Source organism: Microtus pennsylvanicus, chromosome 10, assembly GCF_037038515.1.
Source record: "Microtus pennsylvanicus isolate mMicPen1 chromosome 10, mMicPen1.hap1, whole genome shotgun sequence".
NCBI lineage: Eukaryota > Metazoa > Chordata > Mammalia > Rodentia > Cricetidae > Microtus > Microtus pennsylvanicus.
The window spans coordinates 110,480,655-110,499,883 of NC_134588.1; the positions used below are offsets into that span (position 1 = coordinate 110,480,655).

Sequence of the window (19,229 nt, forward strand, 5' to 3'; positions counted from 1 at the left end):
CTTGGATTCATCTCTTTTGGAAGAAGACTGAATTCAGTATTCTGAGCAATGGACATGCCACTTGATAGAACCAGAGTTTCTGTCCCTTCTCCTCTGGATGTTTTGCTCAACAACAAAGCGTTTATTTCCAGCATCTCCAGAAGGGAAAGCTTGATAGTGTAAATTCACAAGGGAACGTCCAGTCTGCTTCATGCTTCTGAGTAAGCACAAAGGAAGTCCACAGTCTTAAGCAACGATTTCTAAACTTCCCCCAATGACTGTTTTCTGCAGGGACTGCAGATGTGCCTTTTGGACGACATTATTGGATTAAACAAACTGAAGGGTGCAGGCAATCCCATTTCTGGTTAAAATCTCCCTTTGGGCTCAGAAACCACATCCTCTACCCAAATATGGTCACCAGACCTGCTGGACGAGCCAAGAGAGGTCCCCTGTGTGCATAGTCTCATGTCTGACGCTAACTCATTCGCAGGGTTGCAGGTGTAATTTGCCCCCATGCAGCTTGCATTCTGCTTGCTCTGAGCCCAACTGCAGGGAGTTTGAGGGCAGGGGGAGAGGGCTGGCCTTACTTTTCTATCATTGCTCAGCCTAGGGTGTGTCTTCCTATCCTAGGTTTCGGGAAATAAATGCTGGATTGAATTAAACATGGCTGAAGTACCACGTTGAGATGAGGAAGGGGAGGCAAATTAAATTTCAGTTTCAGAGAGTGACTTCCAGTGGAATCTGGTAAAGCCAATTTACTCCATTACCAACAGAAGTTCTGTGAGCTCGCGGAGTGTGGAGCTCTCGTGGAACATTCTTGAGGTCGTTTTTTTAAGACAACGCACAGGCAGTTTCTGTTAATAAGGCACTAAATCTTCATATTAGGAAGGCTTCCGCAAAGAAGGAGGGCTGGTGGAGGCTGGGGATGTGGCTCATACTTGCTTACCATGCAGTACGTTTTGGGTTGCATTGCTAGCACTGCAGAGTGTGCTGCAGCATGCCTAGTATTGGGAGGTAGAGAGAGGAAGGTCAGGAGTTCAAGGCCATCCTTGAATAAATACTGAGTTAAAGCCCAGACTATGCTACAAAGAGATTAGAGAAGAGGGAGGGTTGAGGAGAGAGAGAGAGAGAGAGAGAGAGAGAGAGAGAGAGAGAGAGAGAGAGAGAGAGAGAGAAATTGAGTAGAGAGAGAGACCTTGAATGGAAAAGTCATGTATGTATGTAAATATACATACAGGAACATGTGTGTGTGTGTGTGTGTGTGTGTGTGTGTGTGTGTGTGTGTGTGTGTGTGTGGTGTATGGGTTGTGACAGGCTGACTCACATAATCACCACAGAGGCTCAGCAGGTGGTGGCTGCTTACTGGCTACTAGAACCAGCGAAGCTGGTTATGGCTTGGTCTAAGAAGTCAAAAGTCTCAAAGAGACCTAAAGTACAATCCTCACTCCCCTTGCCCGGGACTAAAGTACTGAGAGGCTTCCAGCTAGGGTCCCTAGTGCAAATCTTAGTCGAGGCCACAGATCATTGGTCCAAGCCTGAGAGTGGCTGTGGGCAGTGCACCTGCTAGGGAAGGAACAGCTAGAGGGGAGGATGTGCCTGTCTTTTCTTCCTGTTTGCTTTTTCATTCATTCATTCTGGTTATTAGTCTTTTGGTTGGTGCTGCCCAGAGTCTGAGTCATTCAGTTCACTGGCCTGATGTCCTTCTGTATATGCGTTGCTTTTATTGGTTGTTGAATAAAGCTCTTTCAGCCAATGGCCTAGCAGAGTAAAGCCAGGTGGGAAATCTGAACAGATATATCTATATCTATATCTATATCTATATCTATATCTATATATATATATATATATATATATATATATATAGAGAGAGAGAGAGAGAGAGAGAGAGAGAGTAAGTGAAATCAAAGAGATGCCATGTAGCCATTGAATGAGAAAGATGCCAGAACATTACCAGTAAGCCAAGCCTCGTGGGGATACATAGATGAATAGAAATGGGTTAGTGTCAGATGTAAGAGCTAGTGAGGAATATGCCTGAGCCATTGGCCAAACAGTGTTGTAATTAATATAGTTTCCATGTGATCTTTCCAGTCTGGGCAGCTGGGAAAGAAAGTGCAGTCTCTGTCTACACTGGTCCACATGCACATGCATGCCCATCTTTTCTGCAAACACTCAGACACACCCAGGTGGGTACTTTGGATATCTTTCCTTCTTACAACTTGACTCCTCACATTAATATCACAATCCTTGATTTTATTTATTTATTTGTTTATTTTGGTTTTTCGAGACAGCGTTTCTCTGTAGCATTGGCACCCATCTTGGAACAAGCTCTTATAGACCAGGCTGGCCTTGAACTCAGAGAGATCCGCCTGTCTCTACCTCCTAAGTGCTGGGATTAAAGGGTGCACCACCACTGCCCAGCTAACATCACAATCCTTTTTAACAGACTAGTAGGTTCAGTATCACCACAATCTGGGTTTTCATTCAACAGACACTAATGGACCATCTGTAGGGAGTTAGGATAGGAGATGGAAGATGGTGTCTGAGGTGCAGGTCACTACCCGTGCATTCCTCTTCTCATCTGTAAAGTCAGTGTAGGCTGAACTCCCCTGTGAAGGTCGAGGAACCGGTGAGATGGTCTCCCTGATGTCCTCAGCATCTGGAGAATAGTGGAAGTCACTTCTCTCACTGGCAGTCACTTCCAGACCTCAGGGACATGTCAGTCTGTGGCAGAGCAACAAAGTGTGACATGCCCTTCACACCTCAGGGTGCTTTGAACTGGCCATCACTTCTGTCTGGAACTTGTTATTTTAGACCATCTCATGTTCATGACTCCCACCCTTGTGTCCCCTGGGCCCTTGCCTTGATGCCACAGTCTCTGTAAATACCGAAACGACAATGGCTGGCCACCTTCCTGCTACGTCTGTGTTTATTTCTTGCCTGATTTGTTATCATACCTTCATGTAGCAGCTCTGACTTTAGAGTTTTATTCTATTGTCTCTCTCTCTTAGTTGAAAATTCTAGAAGGGTAAAGGTTTAGGGCCTGGTCTGTCACCAGGGCTTAAATTATGAGTAGGGGCTCAATAAGTATTTGCTCAGCTTGGCGTGATTCAGACCTCCCACCCTCTCTACTTGTGGGACTGAGGTAGGAGGATTCCAAGCTGAAGGCTTCTGTGACCTGCATGATAAGTTCAAAGCCAGCCTGGACTTAGTGAGGTTGCATCTCAAGATAAAAAGTAAAAGGAGGGCTGAGGTTTAGCATGCTGAGAAAGTGTTGACCCACTCTGCCTGAAGCTCCACCCACCCCTCAGAATTGCCTGAAGAACGACTGAAACACCATTCATGGAGCTTTGGGGAGGACACACCAACCCAGAAGGAGGCAGTATTTATTGTTTAGAGTGCTAAGTCATGCTTGTTTGGAAAGATAAAAGTGCGGAGCCCAGAACTCACCTTTCTTAACTTCAGAGTTTGAGGGATAAAAGTAGGGAAAGCCGTTGCCAATGGAAAGCCATGTGAACAAGGTGCGAAGGAGGCACAGTCCATCACGATGCCAGGTCATAGGCCTTCTCTTGGCATGGCGGTGGGGAAACATGCGCTGGAGAAGGGGTGGAAACGATCACGAGAATATTTTATAGTTCTGATTTACCATGGCCACCATGGCCTCCCCATACAGATCTGGGAGTCTGGTGAGGCTATCTAAGAATATAGCATCTTGATAATACAGTGGCACCTGCCTGTGACTTTAGTGTTGACGCCTATGGCAGAAAACAAATGTTCTGAGGCAGAGAGTTGGTGAGTCTAGCTAGATGAAAAGGTAGGGGCTGGAGCGATGGCTCAGTGAGGAGAGAGCTTGCCACACAAGCATGATGGCCCGAGTTTGGCTCAGAACATTCACATAAAGAGGAAAGCCAAGCATAGCTGTGCTCCAGTAACCCCAGCACAGGGGGAACAGGGGTACTGCCTGGCTCCGGCTTCAGAAAGGACCTGACTCAAGGAATACAGTGGAAGTGATGGAGACGGATACCTGATTTCCTCCTTTGACTTCAGCATGCATCATCCACCCATCCACCCACCCATCTACCTACATGATACAGTCCCCCCAACCGCAGTGCATGCATGCGTTCTCTCTCTCTCTCTCTCTCTCTCTCTCTCTCTCTCTCTCTCTCTCTCTCTCTCTCACACACACACACACACACACACACACACACACACACACACACAAGGCAAGGTGAGAGCAAACCCAAGTGAATGGCTTGTTTGGGCTGTACATTTAAGTAAAACTCAAAAACATGCACCCAATGAGTCTGAAGCCTGCCGAGCATCCACCTCCTTCAGGATCCACCAGTGTTAGATCACACTGGAGCCACTGAGATTTCCCGAGTCTGCCTCCGGGCTAGCTGCAGCTTTCAGGAGTGAAACTCAGCGGCTTCTGTTCTTGCTGTCCTCTGTTGTTTCTCGCTGATCCACTTGGAAACTCCTGGTTCTTCCTAATGTCACGATTCCCATAAAGCATCCAGAACACTACTTGTACCATGAGATGGTTTTTCTGCTGTGACGAGTCTCTGGGGAATATGGCACTGTCATGTTTTAGTGTACTCAAATGAAAAAGAAGTTTGGAGGATTCTGTTTTATTTATCTCGTGTACTGAACTTCAGGAAAGTTGGGGCGGGGGTGGGGGAGCCAAACTAATAGTCTGGATTGCTTTTGAGCAGCCAGGATCCCAGCTGCTAATGTGGTAACAGAGAATTCACACGAGCACCTAGCAATGGCGTACTGCTGTGCAGAGACAACAGTGACATTCCAGACCCTCCTTAAAGTGGGGAAGAGAAAGCTTGCCCTAATCTCCAAGTCAGTTTCCAAGCTTTCTCCGACTCCTGAGCACGTGCTGTGCGCTAGACTTGCTGTGGTGTCATCGATTCCAAAATGAGGGCTGACACCGTGCAACCCACTTGCTTCTAGCATGTATGGCAGGTGATGTCCGTCTTTGGGAAGATGTATTTCCTGGTGACGTTTTGGGGGATGAGGATTGCATCACGCAGGAAATTATCAGGTAGTAGTGGATACAGCACTGTGGACTTGTGGAGGAGTTGGGGATGGATTCTGACTTCAGGGTCATTGTTGAGACCTCATGGTCTGGAGACAGCCACAAGCCTGAAGGATGCGTGGATCACCAGATGGCTAGGTATATGTCAGGCCTTCTGGCCTGAGAGGCCAGCCTGAAGAGGCACCATAATGTACCTACATCATATAGACATGTGAGCCATTTGGGCCATATGACTAGAGCATAGCATAGCCCCTGAGTGGCAGTTGAAGATATTGTGACCATTGTGATGTAAGTGGAGGGAGCATCAGAAAGGCGATGTAGCCCGCTTATGGCTTGTGGATGCCTGTGGTGGAATGGTGGTATCTGAGGCCTGGGAGTGGTCAAAGGGAGGACAAGCATCTGTGGGGGCTTCTGGACTGCCAAGGGTTGCTTTGAATTGAACGTGCACTGAGAGAAATGAGAAGGCATTTTGCCCTGGAAAGCAAGCTCTTCTTGGGTTTCAGGGACCCTCAGGAGGAGGTGGCATGTGGGTGGCTGCATACATGGTGTTTGATTTCTGACTCATCCCAAAGACTCCTTTGCCTCCCAAAATACCTCCCCCATGCAGCTGTAGATGCTGCTTGCTCCGTTACTGGGAGCTGGTTACCTTCTGTTGGGGTGTAGGTGCCCTGTGCAGAGATCTCCCCTCACCCTGTCAGCTGACCCCCATGAGGGACCGTGTCCACTCTTGTGTGGCAAGGCTGATCACAAGAGGAATGGCTGTGCTGGTGTGAGCATTGTTGATAAGAAACCATCACTTGTCTCGTGGTTCTACAGCTGTGAAGCCTGTTTATTTGTTCTGTTGTTTATTGTATTCACTGGGAATAAACGTCGGGGCTCCACAAAAGCTGGGCAAGCCCCCTGCCCTTGAGCCACAGCCATGCTTTATTTTTTTCTGAGAAGACGACAAATCCTGCTTCTCCCGCCCTGCCCTTTGCACAGCCTCACTTGGGGTCTGCTTGGGCGGAACCCTGGAGTTGGCAGGAAAGGGAAGGATAGTTCAGTGCTTATTTCAGGGATTTCTTCCTTATGCACATTCTACAACTTAGGTTAACTTGGGTTGAGCTGCCACACAGCACTCTAGGGAACCAGGCTTGTCTGTGGGTCCACCGTCTTCAGGGTATGGCCTCAAGATCACACAAACTTACCTGAAGACAGGACAGGAGAAAGAGAAAGCACCGCTTCCCTGGAAGTGCCTGCCACAAAGGACTCAGGTAGATGGACAGAGCCTGAGAAATACAGTTTAGTGATGAACCGTGAGGAGGACGTGGGCCAGGGTGGCTCCTTAGACAGGCGTGGGGAAACATGGGTTCCTCTTCTTCTACTGTGGCTTTAGGAGGATAGAGGATGAGTGTTAAAGCCCTCTCAGGTTTTATGTGGACCCTGTTTACCACGTTGGAGCGCCAAACTGTTGTAGGAGAATCAGGCTGCTTGTTCTTCCCAGCCACCCGGCTAGCTTAACCCCTGAAATAATCATATAGAAATTGTATTACTTAAATCACTGCCTGGCTCATTATCTCTAGTCTATTGGCTAGCTCTCATATCTTGATTTAACCCATTTCTACTAATCTATGTTCACCACGAGGTTGTGGCTTACCGGGAAAGATTTAGCATGTCTAACCTGGTGTCTCCATGGCTGCTCTCTCCCTCTGCTTTCTTCCTCCCAGAATTCAGTTCTGTCTTCCCTGCCTACCTATCAGGCCAAGCAGCTTCTTTATTGATTAACCAATGAAAGCAACACATAAACAAAAGGAACTCCTACACCACATGAGAGAGTTGTGGCGGCCTGGAAACTGCCTAGCGGTTGGAAAAGGGAGGAATCCTGCATCCATGGTGAAGGGTAGCATCTCTCCTTGGGTTCTTTCTAGGTAAAGGCTGACAGAGTCCAGACTCAAAGAGACACTTCTGTCTTGTTTGTTTTTTGGGGAAGTGGGAGAAGCTAATGGACATTCCCAATGCACACATCTTAGAATCACATCAGAATAGGAATCGGGTGTGGAGGGGTCCAAGTGCTGTGGCATCTGTAGTGTATTTCAAGTCCCCATTTGGGGTGCCAAGAACTGGTAGGTTTGGGCTTGTGGAAGCCTGAGTGGGGCTCTGAACCACCCCTCCTTCTTCATGCAAGAGGACAAGCAGGTCACTGGAATCCAAATGGACACAGGTGGCCCAGATTTCCACCCTGTTTTTTTACATGCTACTGTGTTTTTGCTCAGCTTCTTGGACTGACTGTGTATGTGTGTGTGTGTGTGCGTGTGTGTGTGTGTGTGTGTTCAGTGTCTGACTGTACATACCCCAGCCTCACAGCAGAAATGCCCTTCCCAACGAACCTCAGCTCTTTTTTCTTCCAGCCCTTTCTCTCGTTCTCTTACTTTAATTTCTTCTGATTTATTTATTTGTTTGTTCATTTGTGGCAGGGTCTCATTATATAACCTTGGCTGGCCTGGAACTCACTATGTAGACCAAGGTAGCCTCTAACCCCAATCTGGTGCTGAGGTTAAAGGTGTGCACCTCAGCTATTTCTCAATTCACTTTAATTTTAAATATGTTTTTTCTAATTATTAAATTAATGATAATGACGGAGATTAGGTAACTCTACGCTTTTATAACAAACTATGTGGAAATAAAAAAGCAGCCTGTGGTTCCTGATTGCTTTCTAATGCAGACATATTTATTTGCTTATGTGCAATGCGGTGTGTTTATATAATTCATTGCCACATGAAATAAATATGATACAACTAAAATATGTCATATTGTATAATATGAAATATTATACAACCCTTGAAAAATTATTAAAATAACTGGTAGTATGGAAAGATGCATATGTAAATATATCCTGGTTATCATCTACTTGTTTTGTTTATCTTTTAATCAAGTCATAAAATACCAAACAGGAATCTCTATTCCATGCACCTTGGAATAGAAATCTAATTTTACACGGTGGAGAGATGGCTTAGCAATTTAAAAGCTGTAACTGCTCTTATGGAGGATACCAGTCTGGTTCCCAAAATGCACTTGGCAGTTTGCAATTGCCTCCCAGGGACCTGACATTTCCCTTCTGGTCTCTACAGGTACCAGGCAAGCACATGGTGCACATATGTAGCTGCAGATAAAATATTCATACACATAGAATTAAAATAAACAAAATCTTATCTAAAAAAGGAATTCTAAGAATTTTTAAGGGTTGTATAATATTGCATGTCATGGAAACATACATGATGCTTAAGCTAACGGCAGTGGTGGGGTTGAAGGATGGAGTGTTAGCTGTGTTCCTTTTCTCTGACTCTGTGTCCATTCCCTTCCAGGGCATCAGCAGCCTGTTCAGTTCTCTGAAGGTTGTGCGCTTGCTCCGTCTCGGGCGAGTGGCCCGCAAGCTGGACCATTACATCGAGTATGGAGCTGCGGTCCTGGTCTTGTTGGTGTGCGTGTTTGGGCTGGCTGCCCACTGGATGGCCTGCATCTGGTACAGCATTGGGGACTATGAGATCTTTGACGAAGACACCAAGACGATCCGCAACAATAGCTGGCTCTACCAGCTGGCAATGGACATCGGCACTCCATACCAGTTCAACGGGTCTGGCTCGGGCAAGTGGGAAGGCGGGCCGAGCAAGAATTCCGTCTACATCTCCTCCCTGTACTTCACCATGACCAGTCTCACCAGCGTGGGCTTTGGGAACATCGCCCCGTCCACAGACATTGAGAAGATCTTCGCAGTGGCTATCATGATGATTGGCTGTGAGTATGGCATTCAGAGTGGAGTGGGGAAACCTGCCAGGTAGCCAGGCCTGCTGCAGGCTGAAAATGGGGTAGGGGCTGTTCCACCAGGAGGGCCAAAGAATGACCAACAGATGTGTTCTCTCCTGAAGATAGGGTTGTGGTATTTCTGATCACTAAACCAGCACATGCTCATTGAGAAGCAAGTTTAGGAGGTGTAAATGGTGTGCGGCTGTAGCTCAATTGGTAAAGCGCTTACCTGACTTGCAGAAAGCCCTGGGTTCAATCCCCAGCACTGTATGGACTGGGTGTGGAGGAGCATGTGGGTAGGTAGCCTCAGAATTCAGGACAGTCAGGCTAGACAGAAAGTTCTAAGCCAGCCTGGGTTCCCTGAGACCCTGTTAGCAGAAAGAAAGGGAGAGAGAAGAGGAGAGGGGAAGCGATGGGAAGAGACAGCAATCACTTTCTGGTGCCTTCACGAGTCTGCTTTCTCTGTGTACCTGGTCTGGATACTCGGTTTTTATTGTTTGGAGAGACGGCCTCACATACAGTTTGCTGAGAACACTGACAGGTCTTTCTATGTCCATTTTAGTCTTAAAACAGCGAGTGTGGTGTTTCGGTTACACAGCGAAATGTTCACGGCAGGGTCCACCTGACAACCGTCTTCTGACACCACCACCTTTCGTTCCCTATTATTTTCATCTAATGTGTGTCTTGTGCTGCGTGTCGGTTTAAACATAGCTTAGATCTGCTTAGTCCAACCTGGCACGAGAGAAAAACAATGTCTGAGTGAAGATATTAGGGTGTCTTTGGCACCTTTGCATTGGTATGGGCTGAAGTTTAGGGTTAAATGAAATATTCTATTACAATTACTCTCCTCTTCAGGTTTCCTAGGGAAAATTTTGCTTCTTTAGAACTAGTCTGGATTATTCCTTCCTTCTTTCCATGTTCTTCCATCCTTGCCCCTCCTCACCCAGGTCTTGAAATGTAGCCCAGGATGACTTGGAACTCACTATGTAGCCTGGGCTAGCCTCAAACTTCTGCCAAACTTCTTGCCTCAGCCTACTTGAAGTGCTGGGATTATAGACCTGAGTCATAATTATTCCCAGCTAAGATCAATATTTTCCTGTCTGCCTCTTGGTGGAGAAGTCTCCATGCTCGATACACAACACACATACAGAGAGAGAGAGAGAGAGAGACAGAGAGAGACAGAGACAGAGAGAGACAGAGGGGGGGGGAGACAGAGAGAGACTGACAGAGAGAGAGACAGACAGACAGACAGAGAGAGAGAGAGAGATAAATTAATGGCATACTGTTCCTGCATTGAATATCCCCCTAGTTCTTGAGGCAAGTACTTAAGTGTGAGTCATTTTACCATGACAACTATGTAGTTGTCGCTGTGAAAAGTGCCTTTGGCTGATGACAGTGACCTTCCTTCATTCCAGGAAGTCCTGGAAGGGTGGAAACCTGCTTGTCTGGAGACATCAGTGAGCCTGAGTGGTTTGTGATCAAGCTGCTATGGTGACTACTGTACTGTGTTGGTGCTTCAGAGACAGAGGACAGGGGCAGGCTACATGGGGGAAGCTTCCATTTGCAGCAGTCTGATCACCCAGAGAACTCAACCTCCAGAGCCCAAGGGAGCCTATGGGCAGCCCATGGGCAGGACTTCCTTTTCTTGGATAAGGTCCTCAAGGTGACATTGATGAATAAATGGTTGACACTCTTGGCCTACCCGTTGAGAGGTGCAGATCTGAGGTAGACGTTGTCACCCCGCATTGTCCTACCTCCTGATCACCTCCAGTTTCTTGTAGCTCCTTCCTCGTGCCTGACGCAGGCAGATCCTGGGAGTTTTATGCAGGATGTGTCTGAAGAGGTAATTGATTCTGGGAACTGGGTGCTGGTGTAGCTGTTGCGTTTGCTCCTTATTTTAAGATGGGTTTTAATAGAGATGATTGCCTGGCCATGGAAAGCTGAGTGAAGGATCCGTGGGTGGCTAATTGCTTCAGTTTAATTAGAACTTGGGGTGCTTTCTCATGTCTCAGGCAAGGATTTAAGACTTTTTCTCTTCTACAAGGGTTTCAACCTTAACTGTGCTGGTTTCTAGTCAGGACTTGCAACTTACAAAAAGAAAGAAACTTCAGTGCTGGGAATCAAACTTAGCCTCTTTCGTATGTTAGGCATAAGCCTCACCATTGAGCAGCTTCTCAGCCTGCTTCCAGAATTTTTATGAGCCTCGGAATGCAGAATAATCAAAATGATATGCTGTGCATAGGGCCTTTCAGGGGAGATAAAGGCCCCATTATAGCCGTTACTGAGAATTTGCTAAGAGTGGTCAGTTAGAAATGGGCCCGTTTCATGGTCTCAAAAGGTTGTCAGGGCTTCCTTGCAGTTTGTCACACAGAGGAGAAAGAAAAAGTTTTAGGGGCTTGCAATGAAGATAAACACATCTCTTTCCTGTCCCGTGACTGTTCTCCCATGAGAGTATTGTTTCCTAAACCTATGAGGAACCCTGGCCATCTCCGCTCCGTATACGTCCCCACCTTCTCAGAGCCAGACACTGCGCCGAGCTCACCCGCATGCTCTGTTGCTTACTCTGCCTGTTCTTCCATAAGGAAAAGGAAGCTCACACAAGTGTCCTCATTCTCAAGAACATGGGGCTGCTGGGCAGGAGGGAGAGGGCTCAAAGGACCGCTCACCTGTGATGGTGATGAAATCATATGTGGTGTGGGCCACCTGCAGAGATTCTCCATGCTTGCTCACTGACATGTGGAAAATTCCTCCTGTGAACTTGAGCAGACTGCCCATGGCTGTTGTGGAAACTCTCACTGGTTGCTGTTTTAATATAAGAACACAATTAGGCTTCAGACTCGGGACCAGGTATTTATGGGAGCAGCTATTTTTCAGCAACCTGTCATGTATGGTTACAGCTATGACATATGTCTAACACATTCCCGTGTTAATGAGAAAAGCTTTGTACCATGTGTAATGGTTCATAATCAGCCTGGTAAACCCACACCAAAAGAGCCTTCCTTCAGGATGACTGCCAGTGTGCGGTGTCTCCCTTCCACTGTCTCTGTGCACATATGTGCACACTTACGCCCCCTCTGGATTACTCCTGGGTCAGACTTACACCAGGACTGAGATATCTAGCAGTGAGAGCCTGGGCATATCCCAAGATCTCTGTGCTGTCTCCCTCCCAGTAATCCCTAAAGTAAGGAATGAGACTCAATTTTCTCCCCTTTGTATTGAATTCTTTGTGCCAGGGAATGGCATTTCTTGGCTCTTGTGGGGCCAGGTTAACTGTGCTATAGACGATGTGTGCTTTCTGTTGCTTCTTCTGTCTGCTGTGAACGTCTCATTGCAACTTTCTTATTCTCCAGAGGATCCCAGGAACCAGGAAAGTGAAGCATTTCCTAGCTAGCCTATGTTTCTCCATCCTAATAGACTATCCCATTAGGAGGACGTGGAAACCGAGGCTGTCTTCAGTGGGCTGGCTTTGGCTATAAGCTGTTATCAGCCCTTGCTCTGGCCTCCCTGTTGGCACAAGCTGGTGACAAGGGCCTGGAGTTGGAGTCCTCATGGTGGTTGATCCAAACCAAGGAAGGAAAATGTGTTTAGAAACAGGGTGGGGCTTGGCCGTGCCTTGGATGGCTCTCCAGGAGGACTTGATGGTGCAGAGACAGTTGCCATTTTCTAAATATGTGTTTGTACCTTTTCTATTCTTCTTATAATGTCACCACTGTCACTCTGTAAGTGACTGTCATCCTCTCTGGTGATGGCAGGGGATCCAGACGGCATACTCCAACTCTAGATACCACCCCAGCCCTGTGCTGCTTCCTGTGTCTGTGAGTCACGTCTTTCTCCCCAGTCTGCCCCCAGCTCAGCACCTTCAGCTGGGCACCAGTGCTCGGGGCCTTCTGTGAACACCCTGCACAGCCCCCTACTCTCCTGCTGGACCTGAGCCTTCCAGATGAACAGTCCCGAAGGCTTGGCACTCCTACACGACACCAGGCCCACTCGGAGTGGGCTTCTTTATGTCACCTTCTGGTTTTTCTAAAAAGATACAGTCATAACACTCAGGAAGAACTCGGGTGGGAGAGAGAGTGAAGATACTCTTAAACAGTCCTAATCCCCTGTAGACTCTCAGTAAATATGGACATGTTCATTCTTAAATGGTTCTAATCCCCTATAGACTCTCAGTAAATATGGACATGTTCATTCTTAAATGGTTCTAATCACCTATAGACTCTCAGTAAATATGGACATGTTCATTCTTAAATGGTTCTAATCCCCTATAGACTCTCAGTAAATATGGACATGTTCATTCTTAAATGGTTCTAATCACCTATAGACTCTCAGTAAATATGGACATGTTCATTCTTAAATGGTTCTAATTCCCTATAGACTCTCAGTAAATATGGACATGTTCATTCTTAAATGGTTCTAATCCCCTATAGACTCTCAGTAAATATGGACTTATTCATTTTGAACAGTTAAGGCCTTAAACTTTGGGAAGGGATGTTCAGTGCTTCTGAGGAAGCTTATTAATTATGGGATACAGAATCTTCTATTGGGCAGAGACCCAAAACAAGTTTCTTAAAAGTTCAGGCTTTACCTGGCTGCCTCACAGATACCAGCAACCAGCTTCCTTAGTATGTTCATGTATCACTTCTGTGTTGGGATCCCATGTGGCTGTTCTAGCTTCATACATATTTTCCCCCAGAAAATAGAAAGAAAGGTATGAAAAAGGCCAGCTACACACTTCTTTTTTGAGAGTAAGACTAAGAAGTTAGCTATAGTAATTCTTTTTTAATATCTCATTGGTTGGAATTTGATGATCTGGCCACATGTAGCTAGCTGCAAAAGAGTCTGAGAAATGTAATCTTATCCTGATTGAGGGAAAACCAACCAGATTTAGTGATGTTTTGCCAGGGAGAAGAGACTCTGGCTCAAGTTTGAAATATGTTCTGTGGTTTGGGTTGTACAGTTTAGTTTTTGGCTAGAGTGGAGGGGCTGCCCCTGGCTCTGCCCCTGCTGATAGAAGTAAGAAGGACATTGCCATGATGAGATATGACAGCCCACGAAAAAGGCAAGAGTTTCCTATCCAGAGGCCAAGTCTCTCCTTGTCACTAACAGTGACTGCTTCTTGCTCTTCCCAGTTAATTTTGTGTTTCCTGTTCTTAGAAAAAAATAAAACAATAATTGCTGCTCCGTCTGAGGAGCGCGGGAATGCTATTTAATTTCATTTTTGGTTCATGTTTATTTTGGGAAGTGGGGCAGTTTCAGAATTCTCTGGGAGAAGCAAGCACTCACTTGTCATTTGTTCTTAGCCTTTTCTAGCAAGAGAATGCTCTGCTTTTTCTCTGGAGCCTGATTCACCCCCACCCACTGCCCGTGGCCGTGGGTATGTCTGCCTGTGGTCCAGCCTGGAGCTACCACCTGCCCCTCTCTTCCCTAATTCCTCTCTTACAGAAAACAAGCTCACTTTGTCCCGCCCTGTCCCTAGCCAAGTTGATTGTGCCCTTTAGGGTCATGGGCCCTTTCTTTGGGGAGTCGTTGTTTTCCTACACACTGGGCCTTTCTCTGAACAGGCTTCTATCTCATTATCTTTCTTGCTGTGGCTTTTTGTTCAGCTCCAAGGAGGTTCTAGAGGGTTGGACCCATGGGTCTCTCTGTGTTCTCTCTTCTCTGTGCCTGGTGGGCGTGTGTTGCCAGAGCGTGGGAAACAGTGTCACTTAGAACCAGCCAGATCTGGCTGCCAGAAGAACGGAGTGGTGCAGAGCACCTGGTACGGAGGTCCTGCTGGGGTGCCGGCAGTAGGAGCTCTTCCCTGCCCCCACCCCCATCTTGTAGCACATCATGGAACTCAACAAATGATGATCCTCCCGACCTCATTAATCCTGTGGGTGTGGTCTTCTGTAAAAGAACTTGAACTCACTGTGACTGTAGTGTGTAACAGGCAGGTCCCTACCTGTCAGCACATCTGGTGTGTGAGTTTTCCAGATGCATGCAGACATTCAAGAAGGCAGTTGTCATGACCACAGAGCAAGTTAAGGGAGGCTGCTGGTGTGGTTGAGGAGGCCTCCCCCAGTCAATGCCCATGCCTACCGGGCAGCATCCTGATTGTGTAAGACACAGGACGGAGAGCAAAAGGAGTTCCCGAGAGAAGGAGCTAGAACACAGAGCACCCAAAACATCTTGAGTAAAGCATTGGTAGCCCTACAACCCTTAGAGCAGGTCTCACCCCTCTTAGACAGTTAGGAAACAGTTTGCCCCAGGGCCTGGATCCGGAGGTGGGTGAGCCGGATTTTGATCCCAGTTTCACCTGACAACAGAGGCTTTCTCTTCGTGTTGTTGCTTCCCTTGCTGATTATTTTGGGACACAGCAAGGCAAAACATCCTTTGTGTTGTGTGTGTTGTGGGTGTGCAGCACTAAGAGCTGAGCTGCTATGGGGGGCAGTGGAGAGATGACAAGGAGATGCTTTCCTGCAAGACATTTCTCTAATTTTGACCTATGATTATAATCAGACTTATCCGATTGTATTGTGGGAAGACACTGGTCTTGGTGGTAGCTGGGCACTGTACCCGGAAAAAGGATTTACAACAAAAACAATCCCTAGATGTTAGGAAACTTGGATGGGGATGAAAGCTAAGAGAGGAATTATCTCTGGCCTCAGAGATGGGCATATTGTTTGCAAAATTCCCTTTTTAAAAATGCAATTTCTACTGAGATGGAAGTGATACTATTGCTAGAATTCAGCATTTTGTCATGACTGTGTTTCTATGCCTGTCTCCTCTGAAGCTCGTAACACTCCCTGGCTGGGGTAGTGCTGGCCTCTTTGTTATGGCTAAGGAGACAGTGGTGTTGTTTGCCACAGGTCATGCATCTAGCAAGAGGGAGCTGGGCTCACCGTCTCCACTGCCATGACAACCATTGGTTCTGGTAATCACAAGCGATGCTGGTGGACCAGCAGCTGGTGCCTTCATAGATTGTGTCAAAGCACAAGGAGATAGGTGGTGGCGGGTCAAGGGTGGTAACAGCTCACTTTCCCCTCGTGGCAGAGGAAATAATAAATGCCATTTCATGCCTCCAGCTGCTTTGTGTCAAGTACTTATTATAGTTTGCAGCTGATAGACTGACACGTACAGGCACCTAAAGAGAAATTCTACTGAGGAGAAGAGAATGTTTCTTCCTTTAAAAGTGATAGATGAGAGCCTACTGGGGCAAGTTTCTGAAGCTATGACTCACCATCTTTCCATGTCTGAGCTACTGCCCCAGCTCCCAACAAGAACGAGATGGCTTCAGAGAACTCAACTACCACCCAGCCCCTGCTTTCCTCCAAGTAGTAAGGAGAAAGCACTGGTGATCCTGGATGAGGGCCTGCCCCGTCCCTGCCTGTCCTGGCCAGTCCCTCAGACTCTGTCCTGGGTAGGCTCATGTTTGTGACCCACCCGGAGTCTTCTTCGTGTCTGGAGATCAGGATTGCCGTGCCACGAGGCCCGTGTGCTGTGTATTCTGAGCAGTCAGACTCCTGCCCTGTAGTCTTCCACTCAGGCAGAGTCTGGGCTGCAAGCTGGGCCTTTAACTTGAATGATTCCTGAAGTATATGTGGAGTGTTTCGATCAGTCTCCCAGACCAAAGACTACATAGCTTGTCTGTCAGCCACTTCTCTGGGACAGCGCTCTTTAGAGGAGACTAACTGGATAAGAGAGACTCAGGAAAGAGACTCCCAGTGCCCACTGGGCCAGCCAAGCTGCGATGGGTCAGAAGCCACCTTTATGTCCCGGAAGTCACAGAGACTTGGAAGTCCAAGGATCAAATCAGACAGGCATGGAAATGGATCTTGGCTCTGCTATGCTACTTGTTAGGATGAAACCACTGTGTTCCCGAGTCTGTTTCTTCATCTGGGAATGCTGCAAATGGAACGGCAGTGGTGAAGCGCAAGGCTGTTCTTTCTAGAACCTTTGTTTCCGCCTGACATCCGGCAGGGAGTCACAGGTGGCCTCGTGTCAGTGGAGATGCTGTTCCTTACCGTGCCTTCGCGGATTTGAGTCCCGTAGCATTTTTACCAGGGATTATGGAGGGTGTTGGTTAAGGGTTTAAAGCCTGGGAGAAGGCACGATGGAGAAGCCGGTGGAGGGATTAGGGATCGCCCACCGTTGGTGGGAGAAGTTCATACTGAAGGTTTGTGTGTGGGACTCAATACACCAGGATTGCATGAGGATGCCTTCAGACTGCCACTTGGAGGGTCAGCTCCACAAATCCTCAGCTGACCTGACTCTGCAAGTCTCTCAGGAAAGCCTCCTTTCTCACTTTCCTTCCCGCACTTAAGAGAGGGGATGCTTTTAGCTCTCATCAGCTGGAGGCGTGGCTCTGAGTTATAGCTATGCGGTGATAAAACCCACCACTGCCTCAAGAAAACTTGGCCAGGAACGGGGGCTGGAGAGGAGCCCAAGCTGAAGGGTAGCAGGCTTTGGAGTAAGGCAAGAGTGTGTGAAGCCACCCTGAGCTCTGCAGAGCATGGGGCTAAGCTTGCCCAAGCTGATCCTTTATTTGTGCTATATAGGAAAGGAAGGGAGAGTCTTCTGGGCTGAGCTTGAATGAGGGTGGCAGAGCCAGAGCAGGGGAAGGGAACACGCCTCTTCCTGCTTAGAACTGGCATAATGGCAAGCCATAGCCCTGGCTTAGAGAGCCCAGGTTTCCTGTGGGTGAAGTGGAGAACCTAAAACACTCTTGAAGGATTCCCCACAAGCCGTCCAGAAGTGTGCAGAGAGGCACAGTGGTGCAGCTGCTGGACAGAGACTGCCCATTGGGCCAGTGTGGCCAGGTGGAAGGCAGGGACAGAGGCATGGACAGGCGGGCCATGGGTTCCTCCTGGCTGGCTCTGGAGTCCCTCTTTCCCTCCCGGGAAGCTCAGGTGTTTAATTACACTAAGCTGTGATCACATGCAGGCACAGGAGGCCTTGGCTGGAACCCAGCAGTCTAACCAGTGGGAGGGAGGCAGGACTTCAGAGCCCAGGGCTTTGTGAACCTGGCTCAGTGGCATTTCAGCCTTTCGTCTTTGCTTTCTGCTCTCCCCAAATATCGAACCCAGTGTGAAGACAGACAGGCAGCCACTGTCTTCTAGTGATAACGAACCAGATCTCCAGTGGCGGGGGCACTCACGGAGCTCCAGACTCATTTCGGAAGTTGCCCCATCAACCATGTTCCCAGGATTCCCTTCTGCAGTTGGCTTTTTGGATCCAACCCCACAATGTGACATTTATCCATATGTGTCCTTCCTGGCCTTGGCTATATTCATCTAGGAACACAGACATGAGCAGGGATGTAGTAACCAGCACAGAACTCTGCTAGCCCCAAATCTCCTTCTCCTTTCTGCTGACACATGCCGCAAGGTTGTTAGAATTCAACTCATCTTAGTGTTTAATCATTTCTTCATGTTCATGTGTGTGCATGCATGTGTGGGGGCATGGGTGTGGGGTGCACATGCATGTGTGTGCATGCATGGGTGTGGGGTCACATGCATGTGTGTGGGGTGCACATGCATGTGTGGGGGCATGGGTGTGGGGTTCACATGCATGTGGGGTGCACATGCATGTGTGGGGGGTGCACATGCATGTGGGGGGGTGCACATGCATGTGTGGGGGGTGCACATGCATGTGTGGGGGCATGGGTGTGGGGTGCACATGTATGTGTGTGGGGTGCACATGCATGTGTGTGGGGTGCACATACATGTGTGTGGGGTGCACATGCATGTGTGGGGGCATGGGTGTGGGGTGCACATGCGTGTGGAGATTCAAAGTTGATGTTGGGAATCTGTCCAACTGTTCTGCTGCTGTATCCACCGAGGCATGGACTCTCAATCAAGCCCATCATTCACTAGTACGGCTAGTCTTTGCCCTCTGACATTGGGGTTAAAGGATGACTATGCCTGTCCAGCATTTCTTGGGTTCTGGGGATGAATCCTGGTCCTTGCTCTTGCATGGCAGACACTTTAACAACAGAGGCATCTCTCCAGCTCAGTTTTTAATTTGAAAAAATGTAACCAGTTTACAAAAGCATAACCAGTTTCTGTATAATGTCCATTACATGCATAGTGTGTTATTTATTTATCTGCAGTACTAGGGAATGAACTCAGAGTTTTTAACATGCTAGGCAAGTACTCTATCATTGAACTATTTCCTCAGGTCTCTACCTCCAAGCCATGTCCCCAGAGATCTATCCACCTCTGAGCTGTGTCCCCAGAGATCTATCCACCTCTGAGCCGTGCCCCCAGAGATCTATCCACCTCTGAGCCGTGTCCCCAGATCTCTACCTCTGAGCCGTGCCCCCAGAGATCTATCCACCTCTGAACCGTGTCCCCAGAGATCTATCCACCTCTGAGCTGTGTCCCCAGATCTCCACTTCTGAGCTGTGTCCCCAGATCTCCACCTCTGAGCTGTGTTCCCAGATCTCTAC

The 19,229-nt window shown here is 47.8% G+C and overlaps 1 protein-coding gene across 2 annotated transcripts in view; it reads left to right on the forward strand.

Annotated features, from left to right (window-relative positions):
- Positions 1–19,229, forward strand: part of Kcnh1 (potassium voltage-gated channel subfamily H member 1) — a 291,256-nt gene that overhangs the window by 130,762 nt on the left and 141,265 nt on the right. For both annotated transcript variants that reach the window (XM_075989494.1, XM_075989495.1), the window contains exon 7: positions 8,362–8,791. In XM_075989494.1, coding sequence (XP_075845609.1) covers positions 8,362–8,791 — 430 coding nt within the window. The remainder of the gene's footprint in view (positions 1–8,361; positions 8,792–19,229) is intronic.